Source organism: Tyto alba, unplaced genomic scaffold (genome assembly GCF_018691265.1).
Source record: "Tyto alba isolate M040663 unplaced genomic scaffold, T.alba_DEE_v4.0 Super-Scaffold_38, whole genome shotgun sequence".
NCBI lineage: Eukaryota > Metazoa > Chordata > Aves > Strigiformes > Tytonidae > Tyto > Tyto alba.
Genome location: NW_024881313.1, coordinates 34,514,302 through 34,541,595, shown reverse-complemented (window position 1 = coordinate 34,541,595; position 27,294 = coordinate 34,514,302). Strand labels below are relative to the sequence as shown.

The following is a 27,294-nucleotide window of genomic DNA, read 5'->3' as shown; positions in this document are numbered from 1 at the left end:
TTCAGTCCCCAGAAGCGATGAGAATTGCTTCTCTTCCTCAGATTCATGAAATGCCAACGCACTGTGAGTTGAGGAATCCTACTCAGTGTTTGTATTAGGCAACTGCAAAAGCAAACAGTGTCACCGCTCTTGTAGGAATCATGTACTACCGAGCACTACATGTACCAACCAGAGCACACAAATCTGGCTTCAGAGCTTCACTTTGGCCTTAGTGTTGCACTCAACATCTGATTACTGGACAGTACTGACACATTGATTAAAGTCTGTGTTGTCCTCTGGTTGAGGTTGTTTTCCCAAATACTAACAGTCCTAAGAAGCTTCATCTTTCATTGCAGTGATGAGCAGGGAAATATCTAACACTGCAGTGACCTGTTCATCATACCCAACAGCTTCCCAAAGCTGCGAAGCTGAATGTTCTCGATCCTGCTGCACAATCTCCTACCTACGCCTTCTGGATTTTGTACAGGGTCTCCTAGAAGCTGAAGTCTGCCAACTTTCCTCCTCCCTGCCAATGCTCGTTGCCCTGTCAAGTCTCCACAATGTGAGTATTATTGTGAGTAAGTGGGCTGAAATATCTGAAACTGGAGGTTTCAACCCACCTAATAAACCAAAGCACCCTTTTTTTTTTAAAAAATGAGCAATTCAAATAGCAAAGCCAAACTAACAGTGTGTCTAAATAAACAGTACAAAGCATACCTACAGTTTACATGCAAATGCAATTTGAAATGGAGCCTTAAAGAGAGAGCTCCTACCTTACCCTCTCTGTCCCCTAAGAAAGCTGCTTTAGCAACCGTGCATGCAAGCTGCTCTCAAGTCACTGTCTGGACACTGTTATCATCACCGCACAAAATTTTAGGGTTATGAAGCAAGAACAGCTCTCTGCCTTGGATGAATACTGTGGTGGGGACAGAAGTAACCGTTTGTTTGAACAGATGTTAACATGCAGCGTTGCTATATACAATATCACTGCTTCAAGACAGAGAGAAAACAGACTCATCTGGAGACATACTGCATTAACAGGTATATTAAAAGTAACACCTTCTGCCTAGTCTCTTGACACTTCACATACACATCAAAGCAGCTTCAGGAGCCTCATGAAGTTAATATTTAAAAAGGGACAGAGACAGATGGCAGCTTTTTCAGACTACTCTAGCAGCCTAGAATAGACCCAGCAAAGACATCATCATCATCAGTACTGAAGCAGAGTGTGACAGAGCCAGGGGAAGGGAAACAGTGGAGGAGTCACCACAGACTGGGTGAGGAGAACTGTTAGTGCTACAAGCCTCTGCACTGAACTAGGAACAACCCACTGCAAGAAATCTGCTTTGACAGTCGTAATTAATGACTCCCGTTTCTTTGCTGAAGCTTTTTAAAAATATTCCTAGTAAGACTTTAATCTTGGGAAAAACTTGCAGCTGTATTAAATGTGACTGGTGATCCACAGGTCCCCTTGATCCAGAGGAAGTCTTCACTTCCAATTCCACCACCTCTCATCCTGGGACACATTGCCTTCTGCTGTGCCTATGAACAAGACAAACAACCCACAATACGATCACTGCACAGTATGGCTCTTCCCAGTATGCCAAGGACAGATTGCAGCAGACCTGAACAATCTCTGCAGTCGTAGTCATACTGTGAGCATCTGCAAAATGCTGCTCATCAGCTGAAGAATTGGGAAAGCCTGTTCTAGCTCCATGAAGCACACAGATCTCAGAACAGGATATACTTATACTTTGCCATGCACAACTTGAGCACAGCTATATGAAGAAAGCTGCCATCCCTACCTTCACCTACAATTGTTCCATGTTCTGATGCATGGCTGAAACTTGGAGAATTTGGTGCTGCTGCGAACAGCACAGCATCAGATATGTGTACAGTTGAGGGTGCAGCGATCAACAGCTGCACTGCAAAGAAACTAAAGCCACTTTGCCACCAGAGAAAGTTCTGGCAAAATGACATGCAGAGCATAGCTCTGAACGCTGCTATAGCTCAGCAGAAGTATAACTTATGCAGCAACTCCATCAGCTGCTGATCATCGTTACCCTAAGATCAAGTATATTTCAATTAGACTAACATGAATGAAATTATTTGCATATGCAACTTGACAGTGGCTGTGAAAACAAGCCCTTATGATAAAAAATCAGTACCAAGCATATTAATGCAGACTTTTATATTAACAGTGCTACCGAGCAAAGGTACGAGAGTGGTGTAACATTACTCCCGTAGAGCTGCTGGCTGGTAGCTAAACACAATCACCTCGTAAGGGTTCCTCGGTTACTACCTTCTGCATCCCTGTCTACTTGTCTTCATTCCAAAGTCAGTGCCTGTCACAAATCTGTCAGGCCATCTTTTACAACACTGAAATGTGTAATGCAACAGAGCTATTTTTAATTTTTCTCAGAAACCTTATTTCCACCCCTCAAGAAGGCTGCTCAGCAGCAGCTCTTGGGAAGAAGCATCCTTCACCCTTCCAGTGCAGTTGCTATGACATGCATGGAAGAAGTTTAGCTTTAAAGATGCTCCTAGCAGATACATCTAAATCTACAGGTATCTCCTCCACAACTACTAGGGTTCCTCCAGGCCTCTCCCCACCCCTTTCTAATACACGCTTCTACTCACAATTGTATTAAAAAACATGTGATGGACGTAAAAAAACTCTGGGGGAAAACCTCCTCCTTTCTTTAGGGAGCTACTGAGCCTGTTTAAGGGAGAAAGGAAGACCACAGAGCTGCAGCAGTGCTAGAAGTTTCTCCAAAACTGCAAGGAAAAGCAGAAAGCAGCTAGATAGGCCTCAGACGAGCTGAAGAGAACATTTCCGAGACTCAGGCAGTCAAGTCAGCTTTCCTGCAACACAAAATCACTGAATTAATAACCAAAGACATCCCTGCAAAGATGGGGGTGGGTGGAGCTATGTGCATATCTTCATTATCTATTTCTTATGGCTTATTTGCTTTGAGTTCTAAATTAAGACTCTAGTTTTTATTCCAGTAAAATTTTTGAGTTTTAAATTGTTCTGGTCTTAGCTCATCTGAGCTCATCTGCTTTCAGAGCCCCATCCAGCTCAGTGTCCCTCCACACACCCCTTCTCTGCAAGGACCTTCTTTCTCTTTCCAACACTCCCCTATGCAATTGTTCCACTTGCTTCTCAACCTGGCTGTCTCAAGAATAGCTGCCCATCATAGTGTCAGCCCTCTTAGTACATTTGGAAATAGAAAAATCTATTTTGCTAAGCAATTAACTCTCACTTCTGCTACTATCAAAATGTTAAAAGCTATTCTTCCTGATACACAAGTTTAGTAGAAGCAACTGAATTCAAGACACTCATTAACTTAAATAAACTAACTTTTCTGGTTCTGACGTAATATAAGAATAGGAAAGTGCAGCAACAACACAGTGTTGACTAACAAACACCAAGTGAAATCTGATGCAGCTTATTTTCCCTTAATCTCTACCTTCTTTGGAATTGGTAATCACACTGAAAAAATGAAAGTACTAGAATATTAGGTCTTTTTCCTATTGTTCAAGGCTTATCTGCTGTGCAACTTGGTCCTGTAAGAGCTTAACTATAGTTTGACTTCTATACAATTTAGCTTTACATTCAGTTTTTTTGAGCAAGTTTTGTTATTTGAAGACAAAAATTATAAAAATTAAGCTACCAACAGTACTGCAGCTTTCTACCCTTTCATCAGTGCTGGTAGAAAACTAATAAACTATCAGTAACAATTTTCTGGAGGCAAAACAGAAATCACAAAGGCCAGACTATTCTTTAGCCTCTATTTTTTCCATTTCTGAGTTTTGTGACACTAAAGGAGACCCAATCACTATATGAAACTGAAAAGGTTTCATAAACTGCTATAAAGCACAGGTCAAATGCAACATTCTACAACATTGTCCCTAATATAGCAACATGGACTTCTCAACCCCTTCTGCAAGAATTGCCAACCAGATTTGACATTACAACCTAGGAAAACAATAAAAGAGTTGATTACATATTTTGCAACTCATGACCCTGCACAGAATCAGAAACATACAGCTGGGAGTGTCCAAAGACCGGCCTGATCAAAGATCAAAGATTTATATTTACAAAAAACATTTTAAAAAGATTAAGAACTTAAATCATAAGAGAGATTTTATACTAATCCCATCAAAACTAGTTTCACATGTCTTTCTAATTTAACATTAAACTTTTAAATATATTGGATGCATCTTTTTCTTTTAAGAACGTGTTATCTCTTCTGTTCTTCACAGAATCATTTTTAAAACATTCTATCAGGCCTTCCAGGGCTTAAAGATGGGACAGACTTCCTACTGTTTTGAATCTCGGGGCACATCTTTTATGTTTTCAACCCTTACTTCCCAGCAATGTGTTCTGCTACAAGAAGGGCCCTTCAATTCTCTACCTTTCAGAAAGCAAATTCCTCCATCCATGCCACAGATCACAAGACTTTCACCAAATGAATAATGCTGTTTGTTTTCCAAACAAATAAGAAATCAAGTGAAAAGTTAAGCCTTTTCAAGATGCCCCTACCCAACAAAGTTTTCATGGCCACAACAGGGTCAATGTTTAGAATTCAGATCAAGCAGTAAGTGCAGACTAAAGGAATCAAGTAAGATCAGAATTCATCCAGAGGGTATTTTCATATAGTTAAGAAATACTACCAGTGCAAGACACACAACTACAGGGTTACTAACACCAGTTACAGATGGCTGTTTCTGTGGACAACAAGAGCTTGTAAAGGGTAAAACAAGCCAACTTTGTATCAAGGTGTCAAAATCATAAAACAAGATACAGACTCAGTTTCCTGAAGACACTTTAAGCCCATGTCTTTCAAGCTTTATTGATTCCCATACACTTGCATAAAACTAAAAGATTACTTTAAGTAATTTACATTTATGTAACACAGTGAAAAACAACCTGTCCCAACTGATATTAAGATTTAAAATAGAGAAACTTGATCTCCAGTATTTTGCTGGCAGCTTTAATTCAAAACAAACCTTATTTATAATTCTAAGGGATGATGGAAAATTTAGGGTTTCTCAAAGTATCATTTGAATTTTAGTTGTAAGCAGTGAAATAATCCTGAGTAAAGTATCCTGATAGTTACTGATTTGTAATTATTACCATCTTATCCAAAAGAAACCTTGTTCTGCTCACTACGTCATTCAGACTTCCAGACTATCACATAGGCTTGACATCTTTCTGCACAAGTTCAAACCAGTAAAAAAGTACTGTACCATTGCATTTCAGAAGCCATTAAAATACAAGAACTCCAGGGTTATGATCATGAAATCCATGTTTTATTTGCCACATGATTAAAGTGAGCCAATACGATCAAGTTATTCAGCCTAGCATCACAGTGGCTCAAGTACTTTATGACTACCACTAGCTCAGAAAGATGTGGTTGGATTGTAAAGAATACTTGGTAATTCACCTCTGAAGTGACTTACTGCTCTTGGCAGCATTTTTAGTATTAGTACCTTTACTCAACCACTATGCCAGCTATTCACAAAGGCACTAGTATTAAAAAAACCTGCTAAGACAAAAAAGACACTTGAGAAGTCTGTTGCCCAGTATTTGCAGCAAAGTGACTGTGTACCAGGCTTGTTATCAAGCAGTTGGAATGAGTAATTTAAAAGATTATCACGTTATCATAGCCACAGCATGTCAGCCTTCTAAGGTAGTCATTTACTCCTGGCTGACATCACTGGCTTTGTGTTCATCTGGATATACTGATTAAATGAGACGTGAGATTTTGGAATGCTTGTGTGTAATGGCACATTTTCATACAGGTATGACATACTTAATTTGAAGCGCCCCGATTATATTAGGGGGACACAGATGTCCAACAACATACATCTAATACAAGAAGGAGATGCATTTTAGTCAGAATAGAATAGGTTTTCCTTCATTTAGTGTTAAAAGATGGTTTAGCTGTTTGGAGAAATATGCACACAATGATTTCCATGTTGTAATACTGTAAACTTGGTAAGCACTGGTTTAAAAGAACAATAAAACGTAACAGTTAATTAATGAGCTTTAATGTTAATATGTAAATGCCCACGTAAGTAATATATATAACCACAATGGCTTCTGACAGAAGTTAGTTAGGTACAGAAGAGCAGCTTGTCAGTGTTTTACTTACTGTTCTCTATGGTTGGATCATACGAATCAACAAACTGTCCTTCCACAAACTGAATCGTCAGTGAAGATTTTCCTGTAAAGCAAGAAGATAATCTGTATTGATACAAGTCTTCAGGCTGTTCTCACTTTACACTTACTAGTAGATACACTAATATAAGAGCCATATGAGCTTTGTATAGTTCATTTAAACTATCTATACAAGACAACCAACCTATTTTTAAATTAAGTGCCTATTCCTAGTAACTGGGTCTCCTGAACATTTTTTAAAAAGTGCAGAAGTTACTTGGCACGTGTTCTGCTTTTGTTTTAACATAGCATAATTTAAGTGCCTCCTCCACTTTAAAACAAATCTAAAATTAGCAGTGTCCAATCCTCATAAAACTAAATTTAACAAACTGCTATACTTGGAAGGTTCTTCTGTTGAGAAGCAAGGAAAACTAGAAATAATTTTCAGTCACTACACAGAAAACTAGGAACTTGGATAAAATTAGCCAAATTTGGTTTGACTAAGATGGGACATATTTCCCATGACAAAAGGATGATCTCAAAATTCTTGAGATCGATATACTTTCCTATTAATCCTCTTAATGCCACACTATAACAGACTGGTGGATGCTTTATTTTAAGCATAGTGACTGAGGGGGCAACACTGGATTTTTTTCTTTTTAAAGCAATTGAACTGCTACTTTTGCAGACAACATATCCAATTTCAGTTATGCTGATCTGACCATACACCCCCTCCAAAAAAAAAAAAAAAAAAAGAGTAACACAAAACATTGCACTTAGTAGCAGATTAAAAAAAAAAAAAGTAATTTAGTGTTGAAAGATTTTACAATATGGTAAAAATGAACTGCATACATTGACCATAAAAAGTACCTCTAAAGCTCTGCAACTGAAGACTTTTCAAAGCACTACTGAAGTCTTAACACAATTTCCATTACAGCACATCTTCTACATTTGGGAATGTACTAGATCCTATTACATTATGTTTACTGGACAAATACACTCTTATATTGCCAAGTGCATTAGCTGCTTTTGGACATGAGTGTATTTTCATGATCCTTTATACTCTTCTCATTGGCAAGAAGCAACAAACAAAATATAATCTCAAGTTAAAATTTAGATTCAAAGTCTAAACTCAAAATTTAGACTCATTAGAAGCCTTTCAATGACATCATAAGTAATCAGTGTTGTGGTAGAACTATATAGTAAAACTGTTTTCCAGAATTAAATGCTTTGGATAAAGATTGCCCATTTGTGGTGCTCAGACCATGCTATGTTTATAACCTGATGTAGAAAAAGTTCTTTCCTAAGCATTCCTTCAGGAGATATTAAAAAACAGTCTTCCACTTCAAACCCCACCATTCTTGTTTAATCACACAAGTCTCCTGACCTATTCACATTTTACTTTTTATTATTATTAGCACATTTAGCAGGTCATTTTGTAAAAGACATCCTAAAAATTGCAAGTCAGACAAAGTACAAGCATGAAAGTGATGCAACAGAAGTTTGGCATAATATTTATAATTACATGTGCAGTCAACTCCTTTCATTAACTACAACACTTTCAGGATTTACTTCTCCAAAAGGAAGGAAGAAAAAGTTACACAAGCAACATAATTTGGGGATTTTCCAACAGCCATAACCTTCATCAACTCACTGCTCAGTTTATTTTGACATCACTGCCCTGTCCTGCCATGCTTATCCCTTTGCTGTCTCCTACCAATCATTACAGTTTATTTAAGATATAATGCTAAAAAAAAACAGACAAACCCCCAAAAGACCAACCAGCACACACAAGTTTTTAAGAGTTGCTTCTTCTCAAATCAAGTTCTTAGATACCATTTTCCGATACACCTAACAGCACAACTAAAGGTATCATACTCACTGTGTATGAGTTTAGAGAGGACACTGTGCTTTAAACTGTTGCTCCAGCAAGGAGAATTGGGGAAAAAAAAAAGCAACCATGCACATATGAAATCATCCTAATAAGGACTGACTTAGAACTGAGACTATGCATCCCAGCAACCTTCTGACACCATGTATTTTGGACACCACTTAGAGAGCAAATGAACTTTCAAGCTATTTCTTCTTCAACTATAAGCTTATTAAGTTGCTACCCAGAGTTCATGCCTCCAGATTCTTTGCCAATACCAGCACATCAAGAACTCCATTTTAAAACAAAGTTAACTATTCCTATATTAGGCTGTTATATCTTCAAGATAAGAAGAGCTAAGCTAAGCTTAGATCATCACTGATACATTTTTCCTCCTAAGAAGGATCCTAAACTAACAGAAAGATTTGACTGCTACTGGCTGTGCTAAGCCTGGTAACTGAATACTAGAAAGAAGTCAGAGCCAACAGAAAATGCTGTATTGAACATCCAGCTGTATTAATTACTGCTTTCCTCCTAACAGTGAAAGAGGAGGAAACAAAACCAGTCAAAGCTAGTGTTCCAACACGCTCCTCCTAAATTCCTCCAAGCTTTGTAACAAGCCTTTCAGTAATGATGTGTTTGTGATCACAAGAGGATGCTTGCTTTCCTAGATGAGCCACAGGAAAGCTCTCCAGTCTTGGATTCGGCCACGTACCCCCTCAGGATAAGTGCATGCAACAGTATCCCACTAAACCAAGGTTTCCAAAGGGGACACAAGAAATTTAAAACCCAGGTCATTAACACCCCACTGCCTTGTCTCAGCCCGTGCCTGAGAAGCACAAGAGACCATGTAAACAGCTTGGCTTGAACTTTGTCCCACAGGTTTTATTCCAGGCCTTTGACCTACACTCATGAACAGAGTGGAAAATTAAGTTGACAATTTAGCTCCTATCTCCTATTTCCCCAGAATGATCAGGCAACATTTTCAGAGAGAATTACAACATCAACGTAATATCTGTGAGGCAGGGGCCAAGGAACTACACGCAACTGCATTTACTGATGTGCTAACCTCATCTCAGAGCGCTTCAGGCAGGAGGACGTGGGGAGATACTGCAGTCTAGATGTGCATACGCCGCTAGCACGCTTCAGCCTAAAGGGACAAGGGCACCTGACACCAGCAGCAAAGACCTGATTAATTGATTACTCAAGGGTACACACCTCAAAAAAAAAGACTCAACTCTAATATGTCCTCATTTGTAACAAATACCAAATGTTTTTTAATTTGATAAGCTTTTCCTTGTAACATCCTCCACACTGGTACTTTCAGTTTAGCCACTCTCCTCAAGTTTTAGGAAAATAAGCATCTGTTGAGACCAAAAGAACTGTCATCAGCAAAAGCAAGACAAAGTCTGCTGGAAACAGTTCACTAAATTGATGGAGACCTGTGATTTTAAGATGAAAAAGCATTTAGCAAAATCTTACTGGGGGAGATTATGGTTTAACCTTTTGACTCTGTTCCGAATCAGAGCTTAAAATTACTAGGAAAAAATAAATTACTCAAATAAGGGCAACACTGGAGCAGGGCAAAAGGATGACTTCCCCAGCTGTACCTGCTATGGTAACTTAAAGCACCAGACACTCTATGGCAGAGGAATTGTAAGCAAAATCCTCCAAGTCTAGTGACTCTCCCTGGAGGAACAGGACACAAGGTAAGGGCTGGGAGGAATGGGTTTTACAAGTATTTAGAACACAAGTCCCAGGTGACCAAAAGCTCAACTCAAGTCCAGAACTACCTAAAGGATATTTGCATACACAATTCACTATTTATAATATGATGCTGGAGAGGTAAAGAAAAGCTCTCCACCATCAAAACAGAAAAGGAACATGTTTTCAGAGAGAAAGCCATTTCAAAAAATAAAGCTGTTCCTATTTCTGTTCATATAATAGACCACTTCCTACATAAAGCGGAACATCCCACAAACACTCTGACTAGTGCAGTCACAGCACATCAGCTTCAAATGACATTGTAATTGTGAAGGCAAAACAATTGCTAAATTGAATTTTTACTCATCCTTTTACTTCTTGGACAAGAGCTGTGGTATTTAATCTAGCCGTAAAATTCAAGCTTTACAACACTAGGCAGTTTACCAAGATGAATAACTGAGCATGGGTGGGCTCATGCACAGCTGGCCTCCTCGAAGAGGCCATGCCCTCTCTTTGGTGAACCACCACCTGCCCCCTGTCCTCATCCCACATCCTGATGCTCCTTGCAATAAGCACAGGGAAAGCCCAGATGAAATTCTCATCTGCAGCCAATTTCCCCGCAAACCCAGGAGATAGAAATGATGCAACTGGCCAGTGAGCAAGTCAAACAACAGCTCCACAAGCAAGGCATTGTGCAAGCTCAGTTCTGCAGCTGCCCTCTAACATGGCATCTCCACAATGACAGCCACTGGCAGCACCGCACAGTTTATCTCAACAGGAAGAATTTCTCAATACTTGAAATCGTATACACAAGCAATCAGTAAACAGTTTAACAGGGTCAAGAACAACTACTAAAGAGTTGCAATTCTCCATTCTGTTAGAAAAAGATGGGTTAAAGAAGCTATGTGTCTAAAATTCTATTATAACACCCGCTTGTGTACTTTGCTTAATTATTAAACACTTAACAGCTCGCAGCACCTAATCCACTTCTACCACAAGCCTAGCACCTTACCTAAGTTAGTCTCTACACAGACCTACACAATCTTACCTGCAGAATGAACTAATTTAGGTTTTGACACAAAAGGGCTCAAGAAACTTCATAATGAAATGCTGTCAGTCACATCAAATTAGGTAAGACTCACTGCATGGCCAACTTCCAGTATCTCATGCACAGCTGTGCTCAACTTGCACATCATAGGGATGAAGTTTTCATACTGAAAATTACACCTGATTTAACTCAAACGTTGGGATCTTTATCTTAATTCAGAATACCAAGATGCACAAAATGGAGACACCGGCATTTCCACAGAGCAGATTATCTATTTGTCCTCAGAGCACAGAAAGGAACTGAATGACTTGTTGGAGCAGACAGAGGTTTAACTCGGTAGCAAAGGGAATTATAGCATCACTCTTCGACAAAATCTTTTTCACAAGATAGCAGATGATCTCAGAACCCATCACTAGCTCATCATCCATCTCCGTCTTCATCATTAGCAACTTTCTATGGTTAAGATTATTTTTTTTTCCCCCAGGTATTAATTATGGCTATGTAGTTGCTATTTTGCTGACTATTGCTATGTAGTTTGGTGAATTAATACTAACGACTATAAAAATGATACATCCGGGTCAATAAAGAATCCCGTTTCTAAACCTCTGGAGACAGCGATACTATGAGTAGTTTGTGTTTTACTCAGATACAACTTAATTCTATTAGACTTTTAATCATGAGGAAATATCACGATAAGCATCTACTCTGAGCCATAGTTTTATCCATTTTGTAGTGATTTTCTTGCAACATCAACATTATGATACTAGGATTAAAAAATTATTTTCTGATGCTTACAGAGAAAACTCTTGCTGACACACAGAGCTCTATTGGTGCACTTGCTCATATGATACTCACACTTGATTTGCAACAGCGTGGCGGCATTCCTCTCTCCAAGTGCTGTCTGAGCTTTCTGAAGGACAGACTAAAGGATCTGCTCCTATAATCCTCTAAGAGGAAAAGCCTGAAGACCTCAGAGAGACATCTTTTGGTAACATAGTAAGGAACCTCAAGAACAGAAAAGACCTTCGTGACAAACCAAACAGCAGATCAGCACTTCAGGACAACGCAAGCCCTTTTTCAGCTTCTATGGCACTCTATTCCACTGCTACATCTGTTCCCTGCCTTTTCCTGATCTATTTTTAAATTAGGATATAAAGAAATATATTTGACAGTCTAAAGCAAGATATTGCAGCAACAACCACTCCTGCTGAAGGTTCACATGACTGTAACACCAAAAACAAAAGCCTGCAGGGAGAAAAGGATACATGTTTGTTTCCCTTCCTTCTGCATTGCACAATCTTCTTGAGGTTTATCAAAGGTATTCCTCTGCAAGAGAGAAGAAATCTGAGAGGCAGTCATTTAGAAAGGAAGTCAGATGGCTTCCTTTATTTTCTTCAGATTCCAAAGCAGTTTGTCAAATTCACAAGTATATTAGAAGGCCCTTGCTAGTTTGTCAGCAATGAGTTTTCAAAACACAAACCAAGAGTCCTAATAGTGCTATCTAGACCATGTTTTCTGTAAGGAAAGCAGTAAGAGAGCATGTGATTTATTCCAGGATATGCAACAGCAAGCTTGCTCCATCCTACAGCAGTGCTCACCCCTCAAAGTTCACTTACGTTGCAACAAAGTATATTAGATGTCCAGGCAAGCACAAAAGAGAAAAATGCCACTGTTTTCCTGCCACAGCAATACTTGCCACTTCCAGGTGTTCGTTTTATCTCCATTTAAGTCAGTAACCTCCGCAAGGGATTGTCATAAGAAATGTTCTAGTTATTTTAGTGCACAGACCACTTACCTCTGCTTATTACCCTCACTGGCAGAAAAACAGAGTGCCACAGTTTGCCTGATACTTGCCTTTTAATGAGCTAAACCAATTTTAATTCCATGCACTTACTATCAGTTGTCAGAGATGGAAAAGCTGTTACAAGGTTTTAAAAAATAGCCCAAAAACTGTGGCATACATCTCACCTGGCCATGGTATACATGGATGGCTACATCCAAGGTGCTTTAAATAGGTCAGGGGAACTGCACCCTGGAGTCTCGTAACTACAAAGGAAATTCAGACATTCATACCCCAGTCAACCAACATTTGCTCAGATAAATATCATCCTCTGTATTCCCTTCAGACTTCCTGCAGAAACTGCATCCCTGCAGCATCCCCCCACCTCCCACTCCACAGCACCAGGCCTGAAGTATTTCAGGTGGTAGGAGAAATTCAGAGGCAACTTAATTTATCAGGCATGTACTGCTAGATTAATTAGCAAATGCATTCCTAAACTAAAAGTTAGGCAGTACAACTTGATATACTGCACTTCCAAAGGGAAGCTGATTAAACTTAAAGATGAAACCCCAATGTTTCAGTTTATGACACACTTAGAGGGGAAGAGCCTGAACTTTTGTACTGATTTCCCCTCCAAGAGGCAAAATTCAACTTGTACTGCTGGGTAGAAGCCAAGTCCTCTCTCCCTATGCACACATTTCAACCAGCTAATTAGGTATCTGAATAAACTTGACCTTTCCTTGGATCATCAGGTATGTACCACATGAAATGTCTTTGAAAGATACTTTTAGTAACTGTCCTTGTTTCTTCATTAAATCAGTTTTAAATGCTATGTCATTACAAATAACAAAATCGTATCTATTGCTTTAATGCATTCCATGCACTTCCCTTTTCCATCTTTGAGGTTTTAGTTTCAACACAAGGGAATGAACTCCCAACTTCCAGTCAGTTCTTTCTTGACGCTGAAGATCACTGGGGTGTACAGCTTAAATTACTTTCCTGCAAGCCAGAAATATCAGGACTAGCAGGTTTTAGCACTTCAAGTAGTGGATTTTTCCAACTGCAGTTACCAGCACCAGCTCCCCATCCACTGCACAGACACTGCCTTAGCAGCACTTGCAGCACAGCTGAATTTAACAGCAGAAGCCAACGAACTCTACTCTATGCACACCACATGGCATAAAGCAGATGTTTGGGTTTACCAGGGGGTTGCAGCCACCATTTTGCCTTTTTTTTTTTTCATTTCTACACAACCAGCTGAAGTTAACACTAGCCACGTTAAGTTACATGCCACTACTGACCACCTGGTAAAGCAGTGTGCCATCGAACAAGCCAGAGTGCACAGGCATAAATTATGATTTTAAACTTAACATTTCTGTAAGCAAACAGGATAAACTCTTCCTTTCACTGCAAATCCCACTTACATTTTAGACCACCTGATCTACACCAGTAACAGAGAAAGCTTTAATAGCATAGAACCCTTCCTAAGATGAAAGGCCTCAGTCTTTCAATGGATCAGTACCATTCCACTGAAATGCAGATCTTCCCTAAGGATCTTTATGAGGACTGGAGCCATAGCACTGACTGTTGCCAACACTGTGGCCACCATACCTCACACCATTTCTTACAACCAGCACCAAGCAGAGAGCTAAATCTCTGAAAATGTCAATTAGAGCTAAGTCTCTGAAAATGTCAATTAAATTTTCCTGGCATCATTTAAAAAAGGCAAGTCTAGGAGTTTGACCCTGAGTGTATTGTAATGCCAAGTAAACTGTCAGAAATGCAGCTGAAAAGGTGCGAAATGGACCCTCTTGACAGTACTACTGAAATGGGGCCTCAGGGATCTTCTTGGAATTGCAATAACAAGAGAGGTATTTCTTACTTGTTGTAGGATGACAGACAGCAGGTACCTGACAAAATCCTGATAAGGTAGTAACATACCCTCCCTTGGCAACAATACCTAGAGAATAGTGTGATATATATCCAGCAACTATAGCTAGGAAATTTCAGCCTCGCTCTGATGAAAGGTCCACAGAGCTATTTGCCAACCTGTAGCAAAACCTGAAGATAGTACTACTGATTTGTTCCAACAACAACAGGCAGGCTACTTTTACAATATATTAAAACACACACATCTCAGTCTAACTGCATAACAATCACTAGAAGATTAGCAACAAAAGACAGCCTCAGCCTGCAGCACTATACCTGACTATGAAGTAGTCAGTCAATGTAACAAACTCTCCAGGCCCCCACTGATGGTCTGTAGCCTGATGAACCCAATGTCAACAAATGCCAGCAACACACATAGCATTTGAAACCTGACTTTCGTGGAAAGTGCTGCTACTGGCAGTCCACATCAGCACACAGCACTATTCACCTGCCACGACTGGCACCACTGGAAGTCCCCGAAGCTTCATGAAGCATCAGCATCAGGAACGGTGGTACCAGCTCTGACAACACTAACATCGCACAAAAGAGAGAAGGTGGCCTTTAGGGATACCTAGAAAGGTTAGTGTTCACTCTCTTCCACCAGTGGAGCAGGACATGGTCACCTCCACTACACTTCTGTCAACAGATGTACAGGTAGACACTGAGACCGTCTTGATTAATGATCATACAGTTGAGCCTTGACCACTTCAATTCTCCTGTGTTGGCACAAGGCTACTGTAAATCTATACATAACCATACCAACACAAAACCCAGTATGCCTGAACTGTATCTTCCTCTACAAAAACTGTCTCCCCTCATCGGATTCAGATCAACTTTTGATAAGTTACTGCTGTCTCTCCTCCAATTCAATTCTAGATCTTCTTTAACTTTACAGGCATCTTCCATGTTTCTTCTGCTTAACATGTGAAGGCCCTCCCGTCTTTTAATCAGGGTTGAAGAAAGCCACAATCTGCTAAATGCCATCTTCATACAATAGCACTTTACACAGCTGGAGTTAGTCATTAACCTCTCCCCACAAACTCTGATTGCAAGCCTTCTTCATTTACACACTTATCCAATCAACATAACAGAGTAGCTTCTGAACACAGAAAACAATCTGTTAACAGTAAGGAAGGTTCAAAGTAATAATACACCAGAATCACAGCGTGACAGATGTGTGTAAGACACCAGGAAAAAAACAGACTCCTAGGTAAAGATAATACCATGCAGAATACCAGAAGAATCATTAGAGCCCCCAACCTTGCGAAATTTTAAGAGAATTTAAGCCAAAGATCCATCAGATATGACATATCATAGTTGATTTTGCCATAGGGCAGAGAAGATAGAACAAGTAACCCTTGTTTACTATAGCATACTATGAAGTTCTTGCCTATCATGACAGCCAGCCGGCTTTCTTACCTTCCTAACCAGCGTGTTGGCTCATAAGGTACTTCACATTAAGAGGCTTTGGGTAGAATGAATGCTTTTCTATTCTCAGTTTTTATACTATCTAATACAAAAAGGACACAATACAGAACTCATATTTGCAAGGAAGAATAAGAACAAAAACACAGAAGAAATTGAAAAAAAACAGCACCCCATTCCCACCCTTCACCAACCACTTGAAAATAGCCAAGGAAGATAACCAAGGATGACATTTGCAACCTGACATTAAACTATTTTTCCATTTAGAACGTCTTTAGCAAGTGAAGTGTCTTCCAGCCAGTCCAGCTCCAGCACCTGAGGAAGCACTTGCCAACAGAAGCTGGATTTTTCATTTTACAGCACTCCACTAGCACACTACACAACTTGGACAAGAAGTTGAGGATCAAGCTACGATTTAAGGCAACCTAACTTCAGGCTGACCTTCTAGAGACAGAGCAGTGAATTGTACTTGTCTGCTATACAATTCTCTGCATATCAACACAAATAAAATTTTCAATGTGCAATAGTGATTATTACTCTGCTATTATCCAGTTAAATCATAAACTAATCCAGCTAATTTTAAATTCAAGTCTACTTTAAACAATACCTAAGAAATTAAGTATGTCACATCTACTTGGCAGAAATGGTTAAAATGTTAACTAGTACAGGCAAGTAAGTCAAGAACCAAGATTCACCACAGGTACAGGAAAGACTTTCAGAAGTTGCTTACTTCCTTAGCCTGGTTATTTGGGAAATAGCCCGTGTCTTCATTTTTGGTTTCCACACTTCCATGCTGTAAGAAGTGGAGATGCATGGCCAGACGTTTCCCACAATAAGCTGACCTTAAAACCTGGGTCCATACACCCCTTCTCATACTGTCCCTTTCTCTCCTTACCACCTCCACCTTTAAACCCTTTCAACCTTTGGGATGTACAGCCCATGCCCACATAAGCAGCTGGATGTCAAAATAACAGGATGCTCACGTGACCATCTTCAGAAAAGATAACTATATATCCTACAGTCTCACCATTATCTACAAATTGTATATGAGATAATGGCTTTATAAGATCACAGTCTTTTTGCCTGGAATTGCAAAAAGATAAGGCATCACCTCATTTTTCTGTACTACCATTAACTCACATTTGTTCATAGCGGTTGGTTGTGACAAAAGCACAACTGAAAGCCAGGCTTAGGAACACCACCCAAGACACTAATCTGGAAGAAATTTCAACAAGCTAGTCACTGAAACAATTCTGGAAGTTTCACTTTAACTCTTCCTGTGTCCTACCATCACACTTAGGTATAAAAGATACTTTGCAGTTGAGGAAGGAGTAGCAGAAAAATGGTTTAGCTGTTGTAAGACTCCTTGATACACTCTGTATCAAGAATATGACTTTGAAACATTCAGACGACTTATTCTTCCTAGCTTTACTCTTCAGAAAAACTTGAATTACCTTATACTTAAATAATTTTTAGACTTAAGTTTAGCAATCACAAAAGGTTTATCAAAATTTTTGACAGCATTTTTCTTTAAAGGTGAAAAAGGTTAATACAGCAAAATTAACACCTTTATTTAGAATTTATTCACCAGTGTCAAACCATACAAATGAAGCAAAACATTTATTTTAAATGGACATTTCCAAGAACACAATGCAGAAGGAGGTACTGAAGCAAACTCAGAAACACGGTGCTTGTTTATATGCATGTTTCAAAGCAGAAACTTCCAGTTCTAATTAAAAATGCAATTTTGAAACCAATGCTAGAACACCAGGAATTTGTTATTAATGGCGGACCAAGCCTTAAAGCAAAGTACACTTTACTGCATTAATGTCAAGTGCTTGATTGTTTTGACAGTTTGTAGGACAGATTTAATTGAGTTTTCCTACGTATTATGCATCCTAGCTCTTCTGCATATAGCAAGAGTACCTTTAAAGGAGGTCATACATATTGAATGAAGTTTTGGCAATACAATCTGACAAGTTGTTGAAGCTAGACAGATGTATCCCACTAACTCAGGAGACAATGTTGTCAAGAGACACTTTCATATCATAATTTCGTATTACACTTGCACATGTTCACACCCACTCACTGAAGACCACTTATGTATTCCCTTTTTTTCCAAATTAAAATTCATTTAACTCAATGCTCCACAGAATATAAATATCTAGCTAAGATTTGTCATGCATGCTGTTCTGGTTCCTGTAATCCAAAAATACCTAAGAATACTGACACCCATTCCAGAATTATTAACTCCTCATTCTTTAAGACTTCAGTGTCGTATTAAAAAAAGAGAGCTGAAAGGAAACTTCACTGTTTAAAGCATAATCTATCAGGGAATCATGATTTCTTCAGTTCATATCTATTTAACATAGAAGCACCGCAACTTTTCTGAATAAGTCTTCTGAGTGTCACACATGAAGGCCTTTTGTTCCTCACAAGGCCTTCAGAAATCATTCACTTAGTCTTATGCCTCAGAAGATTAATCTTGGTCCATTATCCACAAACTCCTTTCATCCAAATTAAACTGCTATAAATTTTCGCCTTGTGTTCTAGACAAATTCTCTAATGCACCTAAGAAGTCTCTTAAGAAATTGCAAGCAGCCTTCCCTTTTCCAAGAGATCCCAAGGATCAAGCTATCCTTTGCTTGTCCTATCTTTATCTTGACTGGCACATCGTGCTTGATAATCTAAAATCTCCACTCTGAGAACTTCTATCATCTGTTTATGCCATTACCTTTTTCGCCATTGTCTCATCCCACATCCTTCAAACAACTATACTTAAAATTTGCATGTACTGCCATCAAAGTGCATATGGTAAATTGAAGAACCACCAGTGCATCTAAACAGATGAAGTTGCTGTGAGTCACCTCCATGCTTCAAGTGTCAATAAATACTCATCAGTAAAGGAGTTGTCAACCAGGTTGAGGAATCAACTGGTATCTGCAGGAAAGAGATGGTCTGTAGGGTATCTTAGCAAACACTGAAGATTGTTCTGAAAAGCAACAGAGCTTTTATATTTGTTTCCACTGGTTTTCCAAGAAGGGAAGCAACTGGTGACTCTGAATGCCTTGCACTTTGTCATACAGTTGTACAGGTTGTAGCGAGGTGGCTGTTGGTCTCTTTTCCGAAGTAACAAGGGACAGGACAAGAGGAAACAGCCTCCAGTTGAGCCAGGGGAGGTTTAGATTAGATATTGGGAAAAATGTATGCACTGAAAGGGTTATCAAGCATTAAACAGGCTGCCCGGGGGAGTGGTTGAGTCATGATCCCTGGAGGTCCTTAAAAGACCTGGGGACATGGTTCAGTGGTAGACTTGGCAGTGTTAGGTTTACAGTTGGACTCAATCTTAAAGGTCTTTTCCAGCCTAAATGATTCTATGATCGTAGTCTGGAGCTTTGGCTTTGCTCCAGCGCAGCACCTTTACTACAAAGTGCTTCCAGAAAATTCCAGATCATATTACTTGAAGCATCATCTGAATTTGAAGACTTCAGAGCAAGGTTTAGATTTACCCCAGGTCAAACATCTTACTTTTTCTCAATTCTTCATGAAATGATTAAATTCGACGACGGAAGGTTATTTAAGCGAGATGCTTGAAAAACTTAATTTATTCATGGTTCCTTAACACACATTTAACCACCTTTACAAGGCTATCTTTTCCTTTCAAAAGAACTACTCAGGTTCAAAAGGTCTGCTGTTAAAAGTTTACAAAAAAGCATTCACGCTTATCTGGAGTGGTGGAGAAAAATACTTACCTATGTGGTTTCATAATAGGTCTGACTGAAGGAAAGTCTACACAGCTACAAAGAGACTACTCCACCCTCCCCCAAACAACTCACACTTCTGGCCCCATCCCCTCTGTCAGGGTTGTACTGGCAGAGCCAACCAGCTGAGCAATATGGAAAAGTAAAAACTTTCCCTTCTGGTTGCTTAAGGAAATCAATTCCCCAAGCTGGTGACCAGGCTTCCAGCAGGCAGGTGGGGGCAGGAAGGTGCAACTTCCAGCCACAGTTCAGGATTGGCTTGACTTGTGCCAAAGAAAGCCCCACCCTACATAGTTCATTTGCAACTGCCTTCATTACATTGCAATTATAAAAGAAAGTGGCAGGGACATCTCTTGAGAAAAGCTGCACCTGGAAGCCTGTTTCAGCAATTTGTTTGAAAACTGCCTCAGTATATTTCCTTGTAACAAGTTCAATACAAGCATATTCTTCCCCCCAAAAAAACAATTCTGCAACCATTATATTTCTCAAGAAGGAAATATAATCTTTAATGGTCTACATTCATAGGTTTTTGGTAAATGTAACCTTAAATCTTGTTAAGCACTCTGCTAAGCAACATATAACATGAACTTTCTCCACTTTCTTCCCTTTTTCCCCATCCCATATACCCTCATTTGCAGAATAGCTGTCATCAGTGTGCAAGAACCATATAGGAAAGCAGATGTCCTGGCCAGGATTGGAAGAGAGAAATTTTAAGCAACAACCACCCCTCAAAGTCAGGAAGCACATCTCAGTTTCTCACATTATCAAATTCACAACAAATTTGCCATTCACTTCAAATATAGACCTTGGAAAACAAAAGGAAGTCTCTCAAGTCTTTAAGAGATAGATCCACGACTGACAAGGGCAGCTTCGTGTTTTTACATACTGCGCTTCATATCTGCAGCTTCCGATTTAGGATAATTTGAGACGACACCAAGCAATTTTGACTCATGCAGGTTTCACAGAGCTTGAGTGCATTATGAACATCCCACAGAGAAGCTGTTTCGATTTTAGATTGAATACACAATTAAGTCGAGCATACGCCCTTGAATGTCACCTTCAGGAGCGGCTACAGGAAGTTAATCATAATCAGTAGTTTATCACATTTTAGCCTGCTCTTCTAATCTCAAATGCGTGGTTATGCTAAGTTTCCACAGCAGTGTGTACCGCAGAGGTGGTTGGTTTACCCAGAACCTACACTTAAGGCAGTGTAGTATATCTAAATGAAGAGCTTCGACTTTATATAGCTTGTAAATTACAGGATCTACATTTCATTTGGTTTCTCCCCTCTACATTAACTCCAGGTTGAGTAATCAAATATCAAAACACTCAAATATACAAGCAAAACCTGCAAGTGTTACCATTAAAAGATATCAGAGCAGGCAATTTAAGAGTTAATCCTGGAATGGTGTCCTCAAGTAACCCGACTGTGGCTTGATATTACAGCTGAACATGCTGCCTCTAGTGCTTCCAGCTACTGCTATCAAATGCGCTGTAGCAACTTTCACTGTGGAACAGTGTAGCCAGTCACACAGAGATGCAATTAAAGCCAGCATTTCCAGCCTCGTTGCAGTCCCCTGGTAGCTGCAACCTTTCCTTTCAGCAGCACTGCTGCACCCCAGCAGAGTCCTAACGAGGGAAGCACTATGAAAATCATCTCGGCACTTATTAAGGACTCGGCAAAATTTTAACCTTAGGTATCAGCTGGATCCTGAACCACTCAATTTTCCTGTTAAATCTCAGGCTTTCCAATGTTATGGACACAACCAATTCTGTAAACCAAATTACAGCACACGACAGCAGTAATTTCTCCATTCCTTCTCTCTTGACATTTACACGGGCAATTTATTGCCTGCTAAAATTACCACTTCCCTCTGTCCAATATCAAAGGAATACCTCCTCAGGGCAGTATACTACTGTGCGAACAGATGCCATCTTTCAGAAGCAAAAAGCAAAGCCCCAACTCCATTTTACAATACAAACCATCTAATACTCAAATAACTCATGTTTTCAAAACCAATAGCTACATTTTTTCCTAACAACTATCCTTATTATTTACATGCACATATTAAAGGTACTGCTTTTTCTGCCTTTCTTGTTTTCAGGCAAGGTGGAGGGGAGGGAGAAGTGTTTTTTAAGTTAATATAACCACCTGGAAGCCTTTCCACATAAATTTAACCTTGGCAGGTAATTTTGTTCCATCACAGGTTTTTTTGCTACCTCCATGACGCAGTTACAGACCATGACTACTTCTGCCTGCAATATGGACTGCTGTCCACCTACACAAAAAAAAAGTTGATTTATTTAGCTGGGGAGGAAACCAGGTAACTCACTCCTAACTTACCTGGATTTCTCCCTCACAGCTATAAATTGACCAGGAGAGCATTTTCAGATCACCAGTCCAAACACGTAACATTCAGAAACAGAATGCCAGCTTCTGCAAGTATACCTGTAATACCAGCAGCAGGAGTTGTATGAACAGCAGGAGAAAAAAAAAAAAAAAAAAGTCAGGCTGAGATAGTGACCTATGACTGAAGCAGCTGATCCGAACACCTTCCTGCTTACATTGAACTAATGGATTTAAGGTAACACAGAGAACCCCAATAATAAGCTACTTTACAAGATGATTTGAGAAAACTCTTCTTTCATATATACATTTCTTCTATAAACAAGAACCAAACTGAGTACAAAGCATTTTGGAGAACTATACGCTGCTTTTTACAGTGGCCATTACTCTGAAGAGATTCAGAAAATCTCAGTCTTGCTTGATTTATTTCCATGCAAATCCATTATTTCCAATTATATTTGAATATATCAAATTATGATCACAATACAAGCATGAAAATTATTTTCAGTGAAGGCAGTAACTTTTTAAAATTTTATGCTGTCATGCATAAAACAGATTTTTTTCCACATTCAAATCTCAAGTAGCTGGTCTGCTCTGGTCACTTATCAAACAACAGCAATCCAAGTCAAGTTCTTCCCATTGTGAAGTGATCAGATTTCGGGATGAAATCTATCTAATTTCTACCAAAAACTCTAAGACAAGTACACTCACATAATAAAATTTAACTTTCCTAGACCGATTTAAGCCTGAGCAAAACCCAAGGGAGACATTCTTGTGTGATTTTGTCTAGCGTCATGCCACAACCTGTATGCTATATCCACATATAATTGGCCTTCCTCACCAAAAAACAAGTCCTGAAGTTCCTGGCAAATACTCTGTCTGCATCTCTGAAAGTATGTCTGCCTGGGAACTCATGAGGCTTCCACTGTGATCTCGCCCATCAGCAAAGAATACTAGTTTCACATATGAAAGGGCTGATGGCAGTGTTGAAAGATAGAGGGAGTGTATTCAAACAAACAGACTCCTGAATTTTCTATTCTGAGAACTATTATATCAGAATACCACTCCCAAACTCTAGTCTATTTGACAACAGCACTGGGAGAAGTATTTAATGTAAGTAAAAGAAACAAGGGCTTAGTATGGAGCCAATACAAGATTCAGACCCTGTTTCATAAATCCCTATGGAGGACATGCCTGCCCCATTACTATACACGCTCATAACCTGAAAGATCCACAAAACTGTTGAATCATCGACTGTAGAGAACAGCTCACTGCTTGAAATATATCATCAAAACCTAGTTATTTCAACACGTAACTGAAAGACTCAGGAAAAAAAGCTCACCATTTTCTGATTAGCTTCATCTTAAACACCATAAAAATTATAAGGAGAGCCTGCAACTTCACAGAGCAGGTCACCTAAGCATTTATGCTAACCTATAAAACTGCAAACACTTTACAACTTCCCAGAGTTAGCCTCCCTTATTCCAGGGTCAAAATTAGTATCAATGACAAAGCAACGTAGCTTCCTAATTATAAAAGGAAATTTGGAAAACATTTCCTTCCAGTCCTTCAGATTTTTTAATTTATTTCCCATCTCAACATTAGCTCTATTCAAATGTTGCATTTTCCCCACAAGAAATGCTATTTATTTTCTACTGTCCAAAAATATGTCATAAGAAGAGATTACATCCTCTCTTACCCAGGGTTCAAGTGATATTCTTGCCATCATAACACAAAGCAAGGCTTACTCAAAAGCTTCTCTGAAGCCGAAGTAAGTCACTATCCTCCTAGGCTTTATTTAGGAAGCATACTTGGATAAGCAAAGGACTCAACCTAAATCTCAGTTTAACTTCCTTGTTTTTCTAACAGCTTTACAAGACGGAAGGAAGACCCAAATGACTTATTTCTACTTTGGCTACAAATTTAATACCCCCATATTTAAGAAGAGTAACTTTGCAGTTTTAACATGCAAGATTTCCACCTAAGAGGTAGTGCAGAATTGTGTAGGACAATGAAAGGAAAACTACACTAAACCAGAATTTTCCCCGTCCACCTCTTAATTCTATGTTGATACAACTTGTAGCTATCCTGATAAAAGTGATCCTGTCCCATCAAGTCTAATACCACACTAGTCTCAGGAAACTTTAGTTGAAGTTCAGCAGTGGGTCTTAACAGACGTTAGGTAATTTTTTGCCCGTCCTTTCCATATCAGTACTATTGCTCAAAACATCACTGACCAGATTAACAATACTATACTATTTCTTCTGGTTTTCCTCAATGGAGTATATACAGCCTGCTATAATCTGATCTTCTGACTGCTGCTTGTCATTGTCAACAGATCAAAGACCAAATGCTCAGTAGTACACCCAGTCCCCATCACAGACTTCTAAAGGGCAGAATTTCAAGCATTCTTCCTTCCCACTTCTACTGCCCATTCCTTGTTTCCACCAGCACTCAAAGAAAAAAAACCATGACACACAAGACAGACAATGGAACAGACCGCAACAAGCAATGTCAAATATACTATGCAAACCAATCAATCTATTACTCGCTGTTCCTTTTAAGGACTAGACAAATTCATCATCCTTTTTACACCACCCCATCTCAAAGTCAGGATGCAGTTACATACAAAATCTAACAGCTTGGCTTATTTAGCCTTTTTTTTTATTTTATCTTTTAAAAAAAGCTTTTTTAAAAGGATTCTGTCTGCTGAGTGCATAACAAAAGCTAGATTACTGATTTAGCCACTACCTTAATGTAAATGCCCCTTTTATAGCAGTATAGTATCTCTCTTTTATAGCATCTTCTTTTTTTTCCAACCGCACATTATCTTCAACATTGATCTACGCTTTTAAATCTGATCGATTAGGACAGCTGTACTACAGCTTATTCCCCTCTGCTTTAAAAACCCAAACGCTGAAACATGTGAAACTGTTTTCCATCAAAGATGGTGAATGTAGGAGGAGAAAGGATTACAGGTGCGGGCAGTTACAGAACAAAAGCCCTATCAGCTACTATTGACTTGTGCTGGACGCTTCCAGGGAGTTCCTGCACACAGATCAGCCTGTGCTGGATTGTACCAGCAGCATCGTGCAAGAGCAACACGATCCCATGTGGGGACACCATGGAGCCAGTGCAACCCCGCGGCCTTAGTGAGTATATAACTGGCTCAACAGCCGGCTTCGCTACACTGCTGCTGCAGATACGAAACACCTCTATGGAGGTGGGGGAAAAAAAAAAAAAAAAAAAAAAAGAGCCAGAAATAGGCAACATATCAACCTAGTTTCCTCTTGGCGTTTCAAAACTGGATCTAAATCCTACGCAGGGGCGCGTTTACAGGCAGCTGGACCACGGCGTCCCGGAGCGCTCCAGCTCCGCATCCCGCCCCGCTCCCACGGGTGGGCAACCGCCCGCGCCGGGAGCTCCTGGCGCGACCCCCCTTCCCCGGGAGCGGCAGCAGGCTGGGGCGGGGGGGCTGGAGCCAGCACACCGACCGCCCCCGGCGGGGCGGGAACCTCCTCCCCAAACCTCCCCCGGCCCGCTTTTTCCGGGGAAAGGAAGGGCCCGTCCGGGAGCGGGTGCGAAACTTCCTATTAAGGGCACGGCGGCCCCGAACCTGCAGCCCCGGGCCCGCAGCGCTCTGCGGCGCCGCCATGGCGGGACCCGCCCGCCGCGGCTGCGCGCTCCCGGCGGCGGGAAGCGGGGCGGCCCTCCCTTCCCCTCCCTTTTCCCTTCCCCTCCCCACCGCTGCACCTGCTGCCGCGGGGGGAGGGCGATGCGGCGGGGCCCGCCGGGCCGCGCTCCCCCGCGGGTAGGAGGGCGCTGCGGGGGAGCCGCCGCAACGGCCCACCACTCCCCCCCCCCCCCCCCGCTCCCTTCCCCTGGCCGCCCCTCACGGCGGCGCCCCGCTGCTCACCCACGCTCCGGTAGCCCAGGATCGCGATCTTGCGGGACTTGGACGGCGGCATCTTCTCCCCCGCCCGGCCCCGAACCACATCAAGGGCGGCGGCTGCGGTGGCGGCGGCGGTCGGCGGTCGGCTGGCGGGGAGCGGGGCGCGCCGCCAGCGACATGCGGCGGGGGGGGAGGAGGAGGGGGAGGAGGAGGAAGGGGTTGGGGGAGGGCGGCGGACCGACCGCACGGGACCGGCGGCGCCTGGCAGCGGCAGCAGCGGCGGCGCCCGCCCCACGTGACCGCCGGGCTCGCCAGCCCCTCACGTACCTGTGCGTCACGCGTCACAGGCCGGAGCGGCGACCTCGCCGCCGCCGCGAGCCGGCGCCAGGCGCCGCGAGGGAGGGGAGGGAAAAGGCGGGGGGGGGGGGGGGGGGGGGGGGGGAAACTCGCTGCGTCATGCCTCCCCCCCATCCCCAACCCGTGTAGCCATTGGGCGGTGCCGCGGCAGCGCGAAGCGGCGATTGGCCGAGCACTCGGCGGCTGCGGTAACAGACGGCGTTCAAAGGAGAGGGGCGGGGCTGACCGAGGAAGGGGGGGGGGGGACGCGGATTGGGCGGAAGGGAATGGGGAGGCGGGGCGTGGGGGCCGCGCGTGCGCGTCGCGCGGGTTCCAACGGCCGCCGCGCTCCTGAGGGGAAGCTTCAGGCAGCGCTCCCCACTCCCCTCAACCGCCGTGTCCGGTCGCTCCTCACCGGGATGGCGGCTGCGTGGGCAGCCGGCGGGTCGGGTCCGGTGCCGCTCCTCTCTGTGCGGTGGGGGGAGCGTCGCTTCGTGTCTCAGAGCGCTGCCCGTTTCCCTGTCAGGGCGGTGGGGAGCCGCTGGGCGCCGGAGGCTCTAAGGGCACAACCGCCGGGCCGCCTCTCCCGAAAAGGGTCGCTCCGCCGGGCTGCGACGCTTATTTAAAACGATCTCGGTTCCTCTTCAGAGCGTTCGCTTTGCACGCAGATAGAACTCCTGTGGAAACATCGGTTCTGAGCATCTATAAAGTGCCGGCAGTTGCATGTTAAAGGGAAGGGGGGATGTGGAAAAGAAATCGTTAACTATGAGATGCAAGCGGTGGAGAGTTTTCCACTTTGAAAGTGAGTGCTGCATGTGCTAAGGGTGGCTTCACTTAGCAGATGCAGAATGTAAGGGAGAAAGACATGAAGAACAGGAAACTTGTCTTTTTCCCCTTCTGCTGCGCCTTCCATTGAACACACTTGTGGCAGTGTTTACCCATTCCACAATTTCCTGAAAAATTAATGTCATTTATAAATAAAAAAGCGTTTCTGCGTGCATTTTGTCTTTTTTGGGGCTACACTGATACCTAACATGCAGTCACGCCAGGGCAC

General features: G+C 41.5%; 1 protein-coding gene across 2 annotated transcripts in view; it reads right to left on the bottom strand.

Moving 5' to 3' along the window:
• RHEB (Ras homolog, mTORC1 binding) overlaps positions 1–26,320 on the bottom strand; it is a 42,768-nt gene extending 16,448 nt beyond the window's left edge. The window contains exons 1-2 of one of the 2 annotated variants that reach the window (XM_042801983.1): positions 25,929–26,320; positions 6,144–6,215 (exon numbers count right to left, since the gene is read on the bottom strand). In XM_042801983.1, coding sequence (XP_042657917.1) covers positions 6,144–6,215; positions 25,929–25,980 — 124 coding nt within the window. In that variant the 5' untranslated portion in view covers positions 25,981–26,320. The remainder of the gene's footprint in view (positions 1–6,143; positions 6,216–25,928) is intronic. The other variant, XM_042801982.1, reaches the window with a different exon arrangement.
• Positions 26,321–27,294: the final 974 nt, after the last annotated feature.